The following is a 19,186-nucleotide window of genomic DNA, read 5'->3' on the forward strand; positions in this document are numbered from 1 at the left end:
CTATCCAGTGGGGAACTCAGACTCTGAAAGTGGCTGGAAAAGAAGGAGCCTTGTGTGGGTCGTACCACTTGGAGGAGGGAGTAGGCGAAGGATGGACATTACATGCTTAAGAAAAAATGTTTTAGAGACTCATTCCAGGGGGATGCACAACAGATTGGCAAATAAGATGCTTTCTTGGAAAACTGGATTCAGAAAATAAAAATTTGCTTCCTCCACGATCACCCCCAAATTGTGTGGGAGTGAGTTGGGTCCCCGTGGCTGCTACTGATTGGTCAACATAGAGTTACGCGGACCAATAAGAAAAAGAAAGGAAATTTGCTGGCCTATAGGAAGAGAAAAGCAGGTGAGAGGTTGCTAGGGGCGGAAGGCAGCGTTGCCTAGGACTAGGTCCAACCCCACGGGGCGGAGAGTGGGGAAGGCGCAGTCGGTGGGCGGGTGGGTGAACAGTGTCTGCCTTGGGGGGACATTTGCTGCGCCAGGAAGGGGCGGGGCAGCTAGGTGTGCCTCGGAGTGAGTAGAAGGCCGACCTTTAATGCCAGCTTATCTTAGCACAGTAATGTTCTGTGCAAAGGGATTGAGTTCAGCGCTGCATGCCCGCAATGCTCCCGGTGCCTGCTGCTTTGCTGTGCTTTATTGTTCAGTTCTGGGCCTTAGGCACAGCTCCCCCTCGTCTTGAGCTGCATTGTATTTATTTCAGTTTGTGACTCCGTCACTGCCAACCCAGACCGCTCATTGACAGTTTGGAGCTAGTGCACCCACTTTGCGCCTTGTTTCCGTCGTTTCATTTAATTATCAGTCGTTAAAGTTTATGAGCTAGGTGGTGCTATCCTAATTTTATATGTGGGACAATTGAGGTTCAGAGATTTAACAAGACCTATTCTGGGATTGGCACTGAGTCTGGCTGACTCTAAATTTCTGTACTGTTGGCCTCAGCCACCGTCACCACCACCTGCTGACTTCGATTTGCCTGATAACTTTAGCTTGTAACCTGTCACTGAGTTGGCGCCCCATAAAGCCACCTGTACCTTTCTAGTGACATTAGAATTAATAAATGAGTTCAACAAGGTTGCAGGATAGGTTACTAATATGCAAAAATCAATTACAATTTTATACACCAGCAATGAACATCCCAAAAATGAAATCAAGAAAACAATTCGATTTACAATGCACACAAAAAATGCTTATGAATAAATTTAGCAAAAGAAGCATAAGATTGGTTCAGTGAATATTAACAAAACATCACTGAAACAAAATTAAATGTCTAAACAAATGGAAAGATACTTCGAAGGTACAGATTCCAAGACTTAATATTATTAAATGGCAATACTCCCCAAAATTGATCTAAAAATTCTACAGTCCTTATCAATATGCCAGCTGCCTTTACTGCAAAAATTGACAAGGTGATCTTAAAATTTATGTTGAAATGCATGAGACACAGACTAGAGAAAACAGTTCTGAAAAGGAAGAAGTAAATAAAGAGAAAAAAGGAAGAATGAAGTTGGAGTACTCATACTTCCTGATTTAAAAACTTACTATGAAGCCACAATGATCAAGACAGACAAATAAATCAATAGAATAGAATTAAGAGTCCAGAAGTAAACCCATTCATTTATGAACAACTGATTATGAACAAGGGTGCCAAGATGATGCAATGAGGGAAAGAATAGTTTTGTTAATAAATGGTGCATACACAAAAATTAGCTCAAAATGGATCAAAGACCTAAATGTAAGACTTAAAGTTATAAAAGTCTTAGAAGAAAACTTAGGCATACTTCTTCATGACCGTGGGTTAGATAATGGTTTCTTGGATATGACACCAAACGCACAGTAACAAAAGAAAAACTATATAAATTGGATTTCATCAAAATTTTAAAATGTGTTTCAAAGGGCACCATCAAGAAAATGAAAAGACAACCCACAGAACGGGATAAAATATTTGCAAATCATATATTCTATAAGGGACTTGTATCTAGACTATATAAAGAACTCTTACAACTCTAATAAAAAGACAAGTAACCCAATTTTATGGGCAAAGGATTTAAATAGAAATTTATTCAAAGAAGATATAAAAATGGCCACTAGTCACATCATGAATGTGCAAATCAAAACCACAATGAGATCCACTTCACACCCATTAGGATGTTATAATTAAAAAGACCAACTATAATGTGTTAGGAAGGATGTAGAGACATTGTTACCCTCATGCATTTCTGGTAAAATTGGACAGATGCTTTGGAAAAGAGTTTGGCAATTCCTCGATAAGTTAAATGTAGAATTACCACATGACCTAGAAATTCCACTCCTAGGTGTATACCCAGGAGAATTTAAAACAACTATTCACACAAACACTTGTACACAAATGTTCATAGCAGCACTATTCATAATAGCCAAGAAGTGGAAACAACCCAAATGGCCATGCGTGGATAAACAAAACATAATATATCTATACAATGGAGAAGTATTCAACTATAGACAGTAATGAAGTACTGATACCGGCTACACCACTGACACACCTTGAAAACATTCTGCTAAGTGAAAGAAGCCAGACATAAAAGGCCATGTATTACATCATTCCATTTATGTAAAATGTCCAGAATAATCAAATTCATATAGACAAAGTAATGGTTGTCTATATGGTTGCTAGGGGTTGGTGGAGTGGGGAATGGGAAGTGACTACTAATGGATATGGTTTTTTTGGGGGGCGGGGTGGCCTGATAAAAATGTTCTGTAATATATAGTGGTGACAGTTTCACAGCTTTCTAAATATACATAAAACCACTGAATTGTACACTTTAAAATTGTGAATATTATAGAGTATGAATTATATCAATAAAAGGCAAGGAAATGACAAAGATAAAATGGAAATTAATAAAATAGATAAAGCTAAAATAGAGAAGATTAATAAAGTTCAAAGAGGTTCTTTGAATAAGCTTTTAAAATAGACAAACCTCTGGCAAGACTGATCAAGAAAATTAAGTTAAAGTTACAAATAAACAATATAATGAAGGAAAAAGAAAAAAATGTAACCACAGACACAGCAGAGATTTTAAAATAGTAAGGATCTAGTAGGTGCATTTTTATGGAAACAAGTTTGAAAACTTAGGTGAAGTGAACAATTCCCTAGAAAATAAAAGATGTGTTAAAACTGGCCCAACACAAAATAGAAAAGATCCCATAAACAGGATTAACAACTAATGGACACGAGGGAACACGTTACGGTGATGGAAATGTTCTAAAACTGATTTATGGTTATAGTTGCACAACTTGGTAAATTTCCTAAAAATTCATTGAATTGTACACTTGAAATGGGCAAATTATATATGTAAAATATGCTTCAATAAAGTTATCTATTTTTAAAAATCATCAAAAGATTCCATGAACAAAGCAAAGCGACTGACAGACGGGTGAAGGCTAAGGAGGAGTACCCAGAATATGAAAAGAACTCCAAATCGATAAGAAAAGACAAGTAACCCAAAAGAAAAATGATCAAATGTTATACACAGGTAAACAGGAACTTTTATCACCAAAAAATGTGAAAAGATGCTCAACCTCACTGATGATTGGGTAAATGAATATTTAAACAAGAATAAGATATAATTTTTCATTCATAGTGTTGGCAAAAAGTAAAAAGTGTTAACATCCCCACGTGTCAAGAATGTGAAGCAAAATAACTCTACAGAGGCAGGATAAAGAAGAGTGATTTGGCGCTATCTAGTAAATTTAAACATGTGCCTACCCTTTATCCCAGCAACTTCACTCCCACATGTACAGAAGGAACATACACAGAGGATATTCATTGCTGCACTGTTCATATGTAGAGGAAAATTATAAACACCTAACTGTGCATCCTTAGAAGAAAATGTATAACTAAGTTGTGATTTAATCATGCAATGGAATACTGTACAGTATGGTGAAAATGAACAAAGAGATTCAACAAGCAGAAATCTCTCAAACACAGAGTTAATGAAAATAAGTTGCAGAAGAATACATAGTATAATATCACTTGCTACAGTAATCTTTATGTTCTATCAATCAAAACAATCAATTACCCAACCAATCAGTCAGCTGATCAACTTCAGTGTTTAATGTAATCTAAGCAGCAAAAGATTTGCACTCCTTGATAGGTTTGTAGGTTTAGATAGTCATAAGTTTTTAATCACTTCCCCCACAGAGAGGTGGGATTTATTCTCCACCCCCTTGATTCTAGCCTTGGCCTGTGACTTGCTTTGAACCAATAGAATACAGTGGCAATGATGCCATGCCATCTTTAAGCTTATCCTTTAAAAGAACTGTCAGCTTCTATTTCCCTCCCTTGGAACCCAGCCACCATGCTGTGAGGAAGCCCCAGCAGTCCTGTGGGAGGCCCGTGTAGAGGAGAATCCAGGCCCCAGCCAACAACCAGCACCAACTTGCCAGCCAAATAGTGAGCCATCTTGGAAGCGGACCCTCCGGTCCCAAACTACTCCAGATGATACCACATGGAGAAGAGCTGTCCGCTCAAGGCCTTGCCCAAATTGCAAAATGGTAAGGCAATGAATGATTGTTATTGTTACAACCTCTAAGTTTTAGGGTGGTTTGTTTCACAGCAATAGATAACCCAAACAGTAGGCACCGTATCTGGTGTGTGTCCCTGTTCCCAGACCCAGGTCCAGGGCCTGGTACAAAAGTAGAACTCAATGAGTATTGAAGGAGTGAATAAACAAATGGATGGATGGATGGATGGAAGGATGGATGGTTGGATAAGTGAATGGTCTTGGGCCTCACTGCTCTGACATAAGGCCTTCCTAACTGGGCATTTGGATTCTTGCATGATCCGCTTCCAGCCTGCCTCCCCCATTCCCCATCATGCACTTTGTGTTGTGGCTGAACTTAACATGTTCCCATTCCCCAAAATCTGCTTGTCTCTTCAGCCAGCTTTCTTCTGTTTTGCTCCTCCTTTGTGTAAGATGCCTTCCCTCTCCTGTTTGCCTAGGAAATCCTTAGCACACAACCAGACAATGTCTAGCATCAGCCATGAACCTGAGTGAGTCTCCCCCTCCTCTTGGTGCCCATGGCATTGACCCAATGTGAACACAGCCTCATTTGACCGTATGTTGTAATTGCTCCTGTGTCTGGGATTAAAAATAACTTATTTTTAGGATTAAAAATAACTTCTTTGAATATGATGTAAATTGTAATGATAATCATACAGACCTTATGTATTGAGCTCTGACTGTCAGACATGGTTTTAATCCTCAAAACAATCCTATGAGCCAAGTACTATTATCATGCCTGTTTTATAGGTGAAGATACTGAGGCACAGATTAAGTAACGTGCTCAAAGTTTGCACAGCTAATAGGGAAAGACAAAGGATTTAAACCAGGAAGTATGACCTCACAGCCCTACTCTCACCCTCTGCACTTTGCAACATGCCTATTTTGTCAATCCTTGTGACAACTTGCCATTTCATTGATGAGAAAGCAGAGGCTCAAAGAGGCTAAGGAATTTAGCCCGAGTCACCCTGCTGGAGAGTTGGCTCAGCCAGGACTGTCTGGTTCCTTGACATTTCACAACGCTGCTCATGAGCTGTCAGACCCCACAGTTAGAATCCAATTCCCCAGTGTCTGTGGTGAGTTCCACTGCCAACCTAAGCAGTGTCTGGGGGCTGTCCTTCCCAACAGCCTCTGGGCAAAGCCAGAGAACAACCACCATTAGGGTAGACAATGTGGGTGTCCTTGGAGGGCAGTGCAGGGACAGGAAACCCAAATCTCTGCCTGCTGCTACAGAGGGCAGGCAGCCATGTGTGAAGCTGTGTCAGGACTCTTAATTCAGGCCAGGGTGGGCATCTGTGAAAGGGACATAGACTACAGGGGTCCAGGAACAGGACCTATCGCCTAAGTCTAGAACAGACAAAGAAAGGTGTTGGAGGCAATAAGGTGTGGGCTTGGGCAATTGGGGCATCTGGCCAATCAACACACTTTTATGGGACCTGTTATGTGCCGGGCATGGGGATGGGTGGTGGGAACTCAGTGGTGAGGAAAAAGACACTTTCCACCCTCATGAGCCTTTTGCCCAGAGCAAGAAATTGGGGGCCCACACTTTCCTCCTCCCTCTCACACTTGTTCCTCCCTCCTTCCCTTTAGAATGGTTGGAGTCTCCCTCCTCCCATTGATTCAGTCATTTATTCATCCAACAAGTATTTACTGAATGCCCACCATATAAGCCAGGCCTTGTTCTAAGTAGAGAATGTGTTAGTGAACAAATTGGATAAAAATCCCTGCCCTCATGGAACTTAGTCATAAAAGACAACAAATAAATAAGGAAACACTTAGAGAAGTGATGACTTTGGAAAATCAAAGGGAGGTGGAGCAGATGAAGAGGACCCAGAGTGTTTGAAAGGAAGAGAGACAGTTCTCCTATCCTAGCAGGAGGTGTATACAGATGTGAATTCAAGTAGATACAGGAGCAGGAAAAGGGAAAGAGTGTTGGAGGTTAGAGGAGTGAGAAGTTGTGATTAGTTATTTCAGAAAGAGGGTTGGGAACTTACTAGAGAAGTGCAGAAGTACTGCCAGGAAGCGTGAGTGCCCGAGGAGTCCTGTGGCCCTGAGTTCAAAGGGAAACAACCCTCTGGTTATCTAATTTGCTTTCCCCTCTGGTGCAAGTACCAACTGGGTGGATGGGTGGATTCAGCCCAGGTTGGAGTCTCCCAGATGTGGTAGTTTTAGGATATGTTCATACAGAATGTATGGACAAGTGGTGAACCCTAATTCCCCTCTCCTTGAGTGTAAGCCGGACTCATTGATGCACTTCTAATGAGTAGAATAAAATGAAAGTGATGGTAAGACTTTGGAGACCTGGTCACAAAAGGTTCTTTGACTTTCTGCTTGTTATCTGTCCTGGATTGCTTGCTTGGAGGGAAGCCAGTTGCCATGGCATAAAGACGCTCAAGCCACCCTATGGACAGGTCTACGTGGTGAGGAACTGAGGCCACGCAGCCAACAGCCGTGTGAGTGAGCCCCCTGGGAAGGGGATCCTCCAGCCCCAGCCAAGCCTTCAGGTGACTGCAGCCCTGGCCAACATCTTGACTGCAAAGCTCATGAGAGACTGTGAATCTCTCCCAGCTAAGTTGCTCCTGAATTCCTGATCCACAGCACAATGAGATAATAAACTGTTCTTTTGTTTAAACCACAAAGCTCTGGGGTAAGTTTTATACAATAGATAACTAACACACCTGGTGTCTTTGATAGAAAGAGGAGCAATTGAAGGGCAGACTTCCTCTTGGCTATTAGAGAACCCAGGCTCCCACTATCTTGTGGCTCTGTCACCCCCTAGGGGCCCTTGGAGTTCAGTGGAGCTCTGCGTTTGGCTGGAAGTCAGGGATACGGAAAGCGAAGCAGATCGGAAGAGAAGGAAGTTGTCCAAGGCCATGCCTGATAATAGGTAATAACAAGTAATGAAAAATGGGATAAGAAAGTGACATTTTAGATGAAAACATAAGATGATTAGAGGGTAGGGTAGGTGGAAGGGAGAAAGGAATAAGGATCAGGGTGCGGGAGGACCTCTGGCCTGAAAGTCTGGGTGCAGTTTAGGAAACAAAGAGAATCCCAGGGTGACTGGAGCTTCGGGAGTGAGGCTGAGAATGGCAGAAAATGAGTCTGAAGGGGAGGGCGGAGCCAGATCACCCCGCCTTCGAAACAGCCTCTTATTGACTTCGGGGTTTGTACTAGGGTCAGTGGAAAGATACTGCAGGGATTAAGGAGATGGTGGAGCAGATCTGCCCTGGAAATGTCATCCTGGCCGCAGTCGAGTGGGGCCTGGAGGAGGGAGAGGAGCGCCAGCTGCCGCAGGAAGACTGGTCAGGGAGCTGATATGGCCGCTGACTTGACGGAGGGACAAACAGACTGTTCTGGGTTGGGCAGGGTGCCCCGAGGTGGTGAAGGTGTGGAGGGCCAGAATGCAGGATTTGATTACGTGAGGGGGAGAGGAACAGGGAGAAGCTAAGTGACCCCAGGCTCCTGGGTGGAAGGTAGAATTAGTCTGTAAAATGGGTAATCCCAGAAACAGCACATTTAGGGGCAGCATGTTGAGTTCACTTTTGAAAATTATGAAACATGTGATAGGCACAAAATAACTGATGTCTACTATACATAAACAATGGAGTAAAAGAATAAAATAAACCCCCAACTTGAGAAACAACATTAGCAACACCATTGGTTTCCCTGTTTCCTCCTCCCCCACCCCATCTCCTCCTCTCCCACCCCAAGATGCCACACCCCCAATTTTATTATTTTTAAACTCATTACTTTTATTTTTCTCATAAACCCACGTGGTTATTGTATTATAAATATGCTGACAAAATGTTCCAGTGACGAATTGAAAGGATTTGCTTTTTCAGTGCAAAACTGACTGCATCCCAGAGAAAGCTGCCAATATCTAGATCCCATCTCAAACGTTGGCTCAGACGTCTGCCCAGCCACTGCCTCTCCTGTTGCTCTCGGCCACATGTCCCCAACTGGTGTGACTGCCCTGTGGAGTCTGTTTCACTGGGCATAGCAACGTGTACTCTCCGAATTCACTGAGAAGGTGCAATTTTTCTTCTCTAATCTGTTAAAGGAGGACATTGTATTAATCAAATTTGTCATCTCTAATTTTGCATTTTTAGAATTCATCCACCTTGGGCACAGTGTGTTTATCTTTTCTATACATTACTAGATTCAGTTTACTAATAATTTACCTAGGATTTTTACATCCACGTTTATGAGCCTGCAGTATTTGTTTTTGGTGTCAAGCCTGCTACCTTTATGACATGTGTAGGGGGAGGTGGAAGGATTTGTACAGGGTAGCATTACTGGGTCTTTGAGTGCTTGGTTAATCTGACTGGTGGAGCCATATAGGCCTGGAGTTTTCTTTATGGTAAGATTTTGTGTACTGATTCAATTTGTCCTGGCACTATTTGTTGAAAAGACTATTCTTTTCCTGTTGCAGTGTTTTGGCACCATTAGAGAAAATCAATTGACCGTAAATGTATGGGTTTATTTCTGGATTCTCGTTTCTATTCCAGTCTATTGATCTATTTGTCTTATCCTAATGCTAGTACTCTTGATTATTGTAGCTTTGTAGTACGTTTTGTAATTGAGAAGTGTGAGTTGTCCAACTTTGTTCTCTATTTTTTTTCCAAGATTGTTTTGACTATTTTGAGTCTCTTGCACTTCCACATTAATTTGAGGATCACTGTATCAACTTCTTAAATAAAGGCAGTTGAGATTTTGATAGGGATTTTGTTAAATCTGAAAATTAATTTGGAGATTATTTCCATTTAATAATTTAAGTTTTCTAATCCATAAACATGGGATGTCTTTCCGTTTATTTAGATCTTTGATTTCTTCAACATTGCTTTCTAGTTTTTCCACATACAACACATTTTGCATTTCTTTTGTTAAATTTATTTCTAAATCTTTTAGTTTTTGATGTTATTATAAATGGAATTTTCTTAATTTCATTTTTGCTTTGTCCACTACTAGTGTATAGAAATACAATTATTTTTAAATATTGCTCTTATATACTGCCGATGAGGAAAGAACTCATTTGTTTTTTTGTTTTGTTTTGTTTTTTAATTGGGGAATATTGGGGAACAGTGTGATTTTGTTTTTCCAGGGCCCATCAGCTCCAAGTCAAGTTGTTGTCCTTCAATCTAGTTATGGAGGGCGCAGCTCAGCTCCGAGTCCAGTTGCCATTTTCAATCTTTAGTTTCAGGGGGTGCAGCCCACCATCCCATGCGGGAATTGAACCAGCACCTTGTTGTTGAGAGCTCACGCTCAAACCAACGTGAGCCATCCGGCCACCCCTCCAGTAGCTCAGCAGCAGCTCATTGTTTTCAGTCTAGTTGTGGAGAGTGCAGCTCACAGGCCCATGTGGGAATCAAACCAGCAACCTGTTGTTCAGAGCTTGCACTCTAACCAACTGAGCCATCTGGCTGCCCCAGAACTCATTTGTTTTTTATTGTTTTTGCTTTTAGTGAATTCCTTCAGATTGTCTATATACAAGGTCATGTCATCTGCAAAAAGAAAGTTTTACTTGCATCTTTTCAGTTTGGATGTCTTTGATTTATTTTTCTTGCCTAATTGCTCTGGTAGAACCCCTAATACAATGTTGAATAAAAGTGGTTAAGAACAGACATCTTTGTTTTGTTCTTGATCTTAGGGGAAAGCATTCCAATTTTACTATTAAGTATGATGTTAGCTGTGGGTTTTTCATAAATGTCCTTTATCTAGTTGAGAAAGTTCCCATTTATTCCTAGTTTGTTGGGTGTTTTATCATAAGGATGTTGAATTTTGTCAACTGCTTTTTCTGTGTCTATTGATAGGAACATGTACTTTTTTCTTTGTTTTTATTAATATACTGTATTAAACTGATTGGTTTTTAATGTTAAACTAACCTTGTATTCCTAGGATAAACCTCTCTTGTATAATGCTTTTTACACCTTGCCAAATTCAGTTTGTATTTTGTTGAGGGTTTTTTTTTCTTCCCTGTTCATATCAGGATAATACTGGCCTCATAGAATGAGCTGGGAAGTGTTCCCTCTTCTTTATTTTTAGAAAAGTTTTTTAAGGTTTGGTATTAATTATTTTTTAACTGTTTGGTAGCATTCATCAGTGACACATAGCGACCTGGGCTTTTCTTTGTGGGTTTTATTTTTTTTTAACAATTAATAGACTTTTTGGGTACAATTTTAATTTACAGAATAATTGTGTAGATAATAGAGAGTTCCATATACCTACCCCATACCTACACCCCCTACTCACAGATTCTTCTACTATTAACATCTTGTATTAGTGTGGTACATTTATTGAATGAACCAATAGTGATGCCTTATTATTAACTATAGCCCATAATTTGTATTAAGGTCACACAAAGGTGCCATCACCTTCAACAAAGGTGTTGGGCAGCTCTCTTGGTTTTGAACAGGCATGATGTTATGTATTCACCAGTACAGTTTTAGAATAGTTTCACCACCCTAAAAGTCCCCTGTGCCTCCCCTAGGACCACTGATCTTTTTACTCTCTCTATAGTTTTGCCTTTTCCAAAATGTCGTCTAGTTGGCATCATACAGTATGTAGGCTTTTCAGATCAGCTTTTCTTACTTAGCAATATGCATTTAAAATTAATCCATGTCTTTTCATGGCTTGATAGCTGTCTTAGTCAGGGTTGTCCAGTGAAACAGAACCAAAAACATGTGTATATAGGTAGAAAGAGATATTTTTAAAAAGTGGCTCTTGTGTTTATTGAAGCTAGCAAGTCCAAAGCCAGCAGACTGGAGAGCAGAGAAGAGCCGATGCTGCAGTTCAATCTCCAGGCCAGCAGAATTCCCTCTTGTCAACTGTAATTGAAAAAGAAAAAAATAGAGTGAGAGAGAGAATTCCCTCTTGCTTGGGGGAGGTCAGTCTTTTGTTCTATGCAGACTTTCAACTGATTGGACAAGGCCCACCTGCATTATAGAGAGCAGTTTGCTTTACTCAAAGTCCATTCAATGTTAATCTCATCCAAAACCACCCTCACAGAAATATCCAGAATAATGTTTGACCACATGTCCAGTCACCATGGTCCAGGCAAGCTGACATAAAATTAACCATCACAAAAGCTCATTTCTTTTTATCACTGAATAATATTCTATTTTATGAATAGATCACAGTTTTATCCATTAATCTATTGAAGGACATCTGGTTGCTTTCTGTTTTGGGTATTTATGAATAAAGCTAATATAAACATTTTTGTGCAGGTTTTTGTGTGGACGTAAATTGTTAAGTGCTTTGGTAAATACCAAGGTGTGTGATTGCTGGATTGTGTGGTAAAGTATATTTAGTCTTGTAAGAAACCTTCAATTCTCCATCTTTACGGAGTAAGACCTTCCTGACTTTTCCCTCCTGGCACGGAATCCCTGTCCTAGGAGAGACCTGGAGCTTGAACCATGTGAATCCCGTATTTCAGGCCTGTCATGTCTGTCATGCATGGGGGAAACGATGACCAGTCCTCTTTTGCTGCATCTGCCTGAAATAGAGCTTCATGTCAAGGGGATGACAAACATTGATGGCTTGCCCTTCCTGAGGTGAAACTGTAGCTCCACACTGGGAAATGGGAATTGGAGTGGAAAGGGAGGCCCCTGTTTTCTTGGCCAACAGCCTGGAATAGAGTGCTTGGAGTGGAGCTTCCATGAGACAGTCAGTAGAGGTAGTGGGAGGAGGAGGGAGGGGAAAAAAGTGGGTTGAGGCTTAAATGCCACTGACTCTCACGTTCACAATAAGAGTCCCTTCAATGAATGCCTCTGCATTTGCTGGAGATGCCTTCAGAATAATTTCCAGACTTTAAATAATTGGGTTTTTTAAAATAATTTTTTCGAGGCTGCCGGATGGCTCAGTTGGTTAGAGCGTGAGCTCTGAACAACAGGGTTGCTGGTTCGATTCCCACATGGGATGGTGGGCTGCACCCCCAGCAACTAAAGATTGAAAACAGCGACTAGACTTGGAGCTGAGCTGCGCCCTTCACAAGTAGATTGAAGGACAACGACTTGGAGCTGATGGGCCCTGGAGAAACACACTGTTCCCCAACATTCCTCATTAAAATAATTTTTAAATAATAATAACTTTTTCCAGTTAAATGGTTGTTTTATTAGGGAGAAAGTCTACTGCACTTCTCACTCTGCCATTCTGGAAATCGATCTTAAGAGTCCTTAAAATGTCTTGTTCCAATGGTTATTTTCCTCTTGTCATTTCTTATTTGTATGTGCTTCTTCCTACACCCCTTCCCCTACCCTGAACAAGTTAGCTAGCAGTTTCTCTACTTTTCCCAAAACTCCAGGTCTAATTTCTGTTCTCTGCTTTATTAATCTCTGCTTATATCTTTATTTTTTCCTTCTTTGTGCTTTCTTTTGGCTTACTTCATTGTTCTTTTTCTAGTTTTCTTTGAGCTGGAAGTTTAATTCATTTCATTCTTTTATTTTCAATGATAAAAGTGTTTAGTACTATGAATTCTCCTCAGATCATTGCTTTAAATGTATCTCATAGAGTTTGATATGCAGTATTTTCATTATTGTTATTTTTCCCCCACTTCTTCCACCCTCCCCCCCCCCCACTCTGGTTCAAGCCGTTGTTTCTCAGTCTAGTTGTGTAGGACACAGCTCCCTGGCCCATGCTGGTATTATGAGCCCCCCGGCTGAGGCGGTCTGTAGCTGGTCGGCCACTCACAGCAGCTCACTGCAGCTCTTGCTCGCTGATGGCCACTCACGCTGGCCCCCTGGCCACTTGGCAGCGCACGGTAGTCTGCAGCAGCACACAGCAGCTCACGCAGACCTCCGGCTCCTCCCGGCAGCTCAGCTCCAGGGAGAGCTGTTCACAATCTGAGCTGTAGAGGGCGCAGCTCACTGGCCCATGTGGGAATCAAACTGGCTGGCAACTTCAGCGTTAGGAGCATTGCGCTCCAACCACCTGAGCCACCTGGCCGGCCCCATTATTGTTATTTTTTAAGAAATTTTGGATTCAAGTTTGTTTTCACCTAATTTTGTTTTTGTCTTTATTAATAATTTCTCATATTATTACATTGTGCTCAGAAGATATTGTTTATATTTCTACTTTATTGAACTTACTGATGATTTCTGTGTGACCTAATACGTATGTATCAATTTTTTGTGAATTTTTGGTTCTTTGAGTTCATGGTTGTTTTTCCCAGTGGGAATTTTCTTCAGTTGATGTGTGTTGGATTTTATTTTCTGATTGTTTTTGTTGTTGGTGGTGGTTTTTAATCATAGCTCCCATTGATCTATTAATCTTCTTTTTTGCTCATTTGTGTGGTGTTGGGGTGTTTCACAAGATTCCCAGTTCAATAGCACACTCTTATGTCAATATGGCAAAGTCCAGATATTTTAGTGGATTTTTGTTTGTTTGGTGAGGGGAGTGGTTTGTGTCTTTTGATTATTTTGTTTCTCTTTTGTCTTGCAAGACCCTAAATTTTTCCCTTTTGCTTTTTATCTTCCTTTATCATTCAATTACCTAAGGAAACTTCTCTGTCATTTTGGCCTTTTTTCTCCTCTCCCCAAACCTATGCATTTTAAAGACTAATCCTTTAAATCTCACATGTGTTTGAGTCCCTTCCTGTAATCTAAATTCTGATCTCCCAGGACATTTTCCTAATATTTTAAGACGGCAGAAGGACCTTGTCTTTCTGATGAAGGTTTTAGATCATCCTTGGGCCAAACTGCCAACTTTCCTCTTCTGGTTTTCTTGGCACAATATTTTGTGATAAGTCCCGGTGAGGTAATGAGAGGTCCGTGCTGGGATTCGGTGAGTTTCTTTTTAATTATGGTGATTCTGAAGTTTAGATAGTCTTGCTTTCAAGATACTATGCTGAGGCTGTGGTTTCTGCAGAGTTCTATTTCCCATTTTTGTTCTGATTTGTTTTGGGAGGAAACACTGGGAGATGGGGACCTAGGCAACCGTATGGCCCTCATCTACTTGGAAGTCTCCTGCTCCTTTCGTGACTTTTTAAGGCAGAGCTTAGCTCATTAGCTTGCACAATTTCTTATTTTCTAATATATGCATTTGAGGCTATAAACTCCTCTTTAAGAATTGTTAGCTGTGTCCCCCAACTTTGACATGCAATATTTTCATCATGATTGCAATCTTAAACACCACAAATCTATTATCTAATCTATTTTCTAATTTTCATTGTGGTGTTTTACCATGACCCAGAAATTTCATAAAATGTTTAATTTCAAAATACATAAGATTATCCCCACCCCCTTTATCTGTTTGTTGGTAATGTTTAACTTCATTGCCTTATGGTCAGAAAACACAGACTGAATGATTTTAACTTTTTGAAATTAGTCGAGTTGTCTTATGGTCTAGAATTCGATCAATTTATTGGAAAATATTCTGCATATGATTTTCTGTATTTGTTGGGCACAGTCCTCCCTATTTGTCCACTAGGTCAAATTTGCCAGCCTTATTCTTCGTATCTTTTTTATCCTTGCTAATTTTTTTGTCTGCGTGTGCCATCAAATCTACAAATATGATTGTGATTTGTCTGTTTTTCCTTGTGGTTCTATTCATTTATACATCCATATAAATCTGTACAAATCTTTATTGCTTATTGATTTCATTTTTAAGAGTAAATTAATGTAATTACAATTATAATTGAAAAATAATTTTAAAAAAAAGAGTAAATAAAATTAAAATTGCTGTATATTTTTAAATCACTATGTAAGCACCCTCTTTTTCTCCAGTAATACGTTTAACCTGAAATTATTTTTTTCTGATATGAATATAGCAATTCCAGCTTTCTTTTAGTATTTTCATGATATTTTTTCTATTCTTGTACATCTAAACTTTTTATATCCTTTTGTTTTACTTTTTTATCCTTTTGTGTATCTTTTATAAATAACATGTAATGCTACAATAGAATTTTATAAACAGTATACTAGTTAGGGGCAGCCAGATGGCTCAGTTGGTTAGAGGGCGAGCTCTTAACAACAAGGTTGCTGGTTCAATTCCCACATGGGATGGTGGGCTGCACCCCCTGCAACTAAGATTGAAAACAGCAACTAGACTTTGAGCTGAGCTGCGCCCTCCACAACTTGATTGAAGGACAACGACTGATGGGTCCTGGAAAACACACTGTTCTCCAATATTCCCCAATAAATTTTTTTTTAAAAAGTGTATTAGTTACTTCAGTATAAACTATGCTGTGATAACTGTGGTAGGCAGAATAATGCCCTCCCAAAGATGTCTAAATCCCAATTCCTGGAAGCTGTGAACATATTATCTCACATGGCAAAAAGGACTTTGCAGATGTGATTAAGTTAAGGACCTTGAGATGGGGAGAATATTCTGGATTATTCAGGTGGGTCCAATTTAATCACAAGGGCCTCAAAAGGTCACATGCTGTGTGATCCCATTTATATAATTTCTTAACGTGACAAAATTATAGAGATGAAGGACAGATTAATGGTTGCCAGGGGCAGAGTGCGGGGGAGGGTGTGACTGAAGGGGACAACATCAGGGAGTTCCTTTGGGATGATGGATCTGTTCTGTATCCTGCTCAAGGCGGTGGTTGCCCTAATCTATGCATGTGATAAAATGATAGAAATAGACACCAAAAAATTGAAAAAGTGAGTGTAAAAACTGATGAAATCTGAAAAAGTTCTGTAGTTTTGTTGTACACCAATGTCAGTTTCCTGGTTCTAACTGTATTTTGGTTATGCAAGATGTTACCATTGGGTAAAGGGGACATGAAAACTTTCCATACTTTTTATTTTTTTTATCGACATCTGTGTGAGTCTAAATTCTTTCAAAGTAAAAAGTTAAAAAAAGAAAAATTCTCTGCAATGTGGAGTGTCAGATGCCCAAGGCTGGCACTGCGGGGCGTGGGCCTAAAGCCCACCCAGAGTTAAGGCGATTAGCCCACTCACAGACACTTACTGTCTCTAGCCTTATGTATGGAGGGGAGGAAGAGAGGTGGAAAACACAACTGGTCTGGGGTTCATTCAGTTTTACTGAACACCTTCTTCGTATCAGGCTTGGTCCAGAAACAGCGCTGGACCAGACAACCAGGGCCCTGGCTTACGCTTCAACGTGGGGCCTGGGCCAGGCAGCCAGGCTGAAATGTGGCTCTCCAACTCACTAGCTGTGCGGCTGGCAGTAAGTTACTTAACCTCTCGGAAACAACCCAACTCTGTGTTTTAGTTGCTGTTGTTTTCCTTTGTAAAATGAGACTATTAATAATAACTACTTCATGAAGAGGTTGTGAGGAACATGTGCGCTGATTCAATTATAGCTTCTTTAGTAACATGTTTATGGTTCTTGCTCTGGAGGCCACTAGCGTTGCCCCTTCCTTTCTGGGAGAGGCTGACAACAAACACATGAGAATCACCCTCACAAACACAACACAGGGTGGCCTCATGGAGACCAGATGCGCAGGGAAGGCCTCACCGGCCTTACGGAACATGGGTGGCCACCCTGGTGGCCACAGGGACACCATTAAACCCAGAGAGACTAGAGACACAGAGACATAAGACACAAGGAAAGGAAAGACAGACCAGAGAGACTGAGAGACCGAGAGATTTAGAGACACCCACAGAGACTCAGAAACCCAGAGATTCCAAGATACCCAGAAACTGAGAGAGATCCAGAGACCTAGAGAGAGCCAGACACCAGGGAAACCAAGTAGTCCAGAGACCCAGAAACACAGAGATCAAGAGACCCAGAGAAATTAAGAGCTCCAGAAACTGAGGGTGACCAAGAGATTCAGAGACTGAGATCCAGAGAGACTAGGAGAGCCAGAGAGAGCCAAAAAAACCTAGAGATCCAGAGAAGCCAAAAGATTCAGAGATACCAGAGACTTGAAGAGATCCAGAGACCTAGAGACCCGAAGAGATCCAGAGAGACTCCAAGATACTGAGAGACGCAGGGACACCAAGAGACTTTGAGACACAGAGAGACCAAGAGACCCACAGATACTCAGAGACTCATAGAGGCTGAGAGTTCAGAGAGACCCAGAGAGATCAAGAGACTAAGAGACTGAAAGACCGAGGGACACAGAGAGACAGAAAAAAGGAGGGGCAACCCCTAGGAGTGAAAATCCACACTGGCAGCCAGGGTCAAAGCCCGAGGCCAGGAGCGAAGCAAAGATGGATGCCTGGACGTTCAATCAGGGAAGAGCCGTCGTGTCACAGGAAGGAGCCTGTATCTGGGGTCCAGCGCACACCTGGCCCTGTGCTCACTACCCACCTGACCCAGCCCACATTTCCTTCATCTTTCATTCAAACGTTAGGAGGTTGGGCCCCTGAAACTCGGTTTTCCATCTGAAAATTGCAATGAGAACCATAAAACCTACTTCACAGGGCCAAACACACATTGATTTGAGCCCATTCTGTTGACAGCAGTGGCAAGACTTTGAGCACAAATTATTAAATTATTTCTTGGCTTCCGCTTCTATTAAATACATATTTTAAAAGTCACGTGTCACCACCTCACACTCGTTAGGATGGCTACTATAAAAAAACACATAAAATAACAAATGTTGGTAAGAATGTGGAGGAATGAGAACACTTGTGTACTATTTGTGGGAATGTAAAATGGTGCAACCACTGTGGAAAACAATTTTATATTTCCTCAAAAAATTGAAAATAGAATTACCAAATGATCCAGCAATTCCACTTCTGGGTATACAACTCAGAGAACTGGCTCGAGATACTTGTACACCCATATTCATAGCGGCTTTATTCATAATAGCCAAGATATGGAAACAACCTAAGTTTGCTTGTTTGTCATTGATGGCTGAATGGATAAGCAAAATGTGGTATATACATAGAATCAATATTATTCAGCCTTAAAAAGGAAGGAAATCCTGACATATGCTACAGCATGAATGAAACTTGAGGACTAATATTATGCTAAGTGAAATAAGGCAGTCATAAAAAGAAAATTCTGTATGATTCCACTTATATTAAGTACCTTCAGTAATTGAATTAACAGAGACAGAAAGTAGAGGGGTGGTTGCCAGAGCCTGGGGGAGGGGAAATGGAGAGTTTAGTATTTCATGGATATAGAGATTCAGTTCTGCAAGATGAGTTCTGGAGATGAATGGTGGTGATGGTTTCACAACAATTCGAATGTACTTAAAACCACTAAATTTAAAAATGGCTAAGGCAGTAGATTTTATGTTTTGCGTATTTTACCACACATAAAAACATAATAAAAATTGGGGGGAAAACTCACCTGTCAAATATGGAAAGCAATGCTGGTGCTGACTGTCACATAGGACTGTAGACAATGAAAGAGCCAGTGGCGACTTGAAAACCAAAAGGCTTAACGCTGTTGGTGGGCGGGGGCAGGGGTAGCTTGGCAGCCTTAGCAAAGGCCTCCTCTCCCAACCTGGAGCCACTGGCCAGCCTCTCCCATCTCCAAAGGATCTTGGGAAGGGGATGTGGCCTCTGGCAATTCTCATGCCAGGACAATTTCCTCTGGCTCCCAGGTTTTGGGATTTCTGGATCTGAAAAAAACACAGACACACCCAGCGACCCTCTCCCAGCAAGACACAATCAGTGACTTATCATTTACCCATCAGTCACTAGCAGCTGCCTAGGCCTCATTTCCACGCCACACCTTGGCTCTACTTTTGTAAAGAGGTGGGGAGGGGGCCCTGCCGCCTTCCAGGCCCT

The 19,186-nt window shown here is 41.0% G+C and overlaps 1 protein-coding gene and 1 long non-coding RNA gene across 15 annotated transcripts in view; one reads left to right on the plus strand and one right to left on the minus strand.

Moving 5' to 3' along the window:
• The window catches only part of SPDYC (speedy/RINGO cell cycle regulator family member C), a 22,158-nt gene continuing 2,972 nt past the window's right edge, over nt 1-19,186 (plus strand). The window contains exons 1-6 of one of the 14 annotated variants that reach the window (XM_074336657.1): nt 1-343; nt 4,324-4,524; nt 4,973-7,179; nt 7,312-7,419; nt 8,375-8,562; nt 16,542-16,664. In XM_074336657.1, coding sequence (XP_074192758.1) covers nt 16,629-16,664 — 36 coding nt within the window. In that variant the 5' untranslated portion in view covers nt 1-343; nt 4,324-4,524; nt 4,973-7,179; ... (1 more) ...; nt 8,375-8,562; nt 16,542-16,628. Of the gene's footprint in view, nt 344-4,323; nt 4,525-4,910; nt 7,420-8,374; nt 8,563-12,481; nt 13,641-13,691; nt 14,310-15,432; nt 15,868-16,539; nt 16,665-19,186 lie in introns of those variants that run through there. The other 13 variants (XM_074336661.1, XM_074336656.1, XM_074336660.1 and 10 more) reach the window with 13 other exon arrangements.
• Nucleotides 10,776-19,186, minus strand: part of LOC141572287 (uncharacterized) — an 18,200-nt gene continuing 9,789 nt past the window's right edge. The window contains exons 2-3 of the long non-coding RNA XR_012497632.1: nt 18,744-19,017; nt 10,776-11,356 (exon numbers count right to left, since the gene is read on the minus strand). This is a non-coding gene — a long non-coding RNA (uncharacterized LOC141572287). The remainder of the gene's footprint in view (nt 11,357-18,743; nt 19,018-19,186) is intronic.

This window comes from Rhinolophus sinicus, linkage group LG06 (genome assembly GCF_036562045.2).
Source record: "Rhinolophus sinicus isolate RSC01 linkage group LG06, ASM3656204v1, whole genome shotgun sequence".
Taxonomy (NCBI): domain Eukaryota; kingdom Metazoa; phylum Chordata; class Mammalia; order Chiroptera; family Rhinolophidae; genus Rhinolophus; species Rhinolophus sinicus.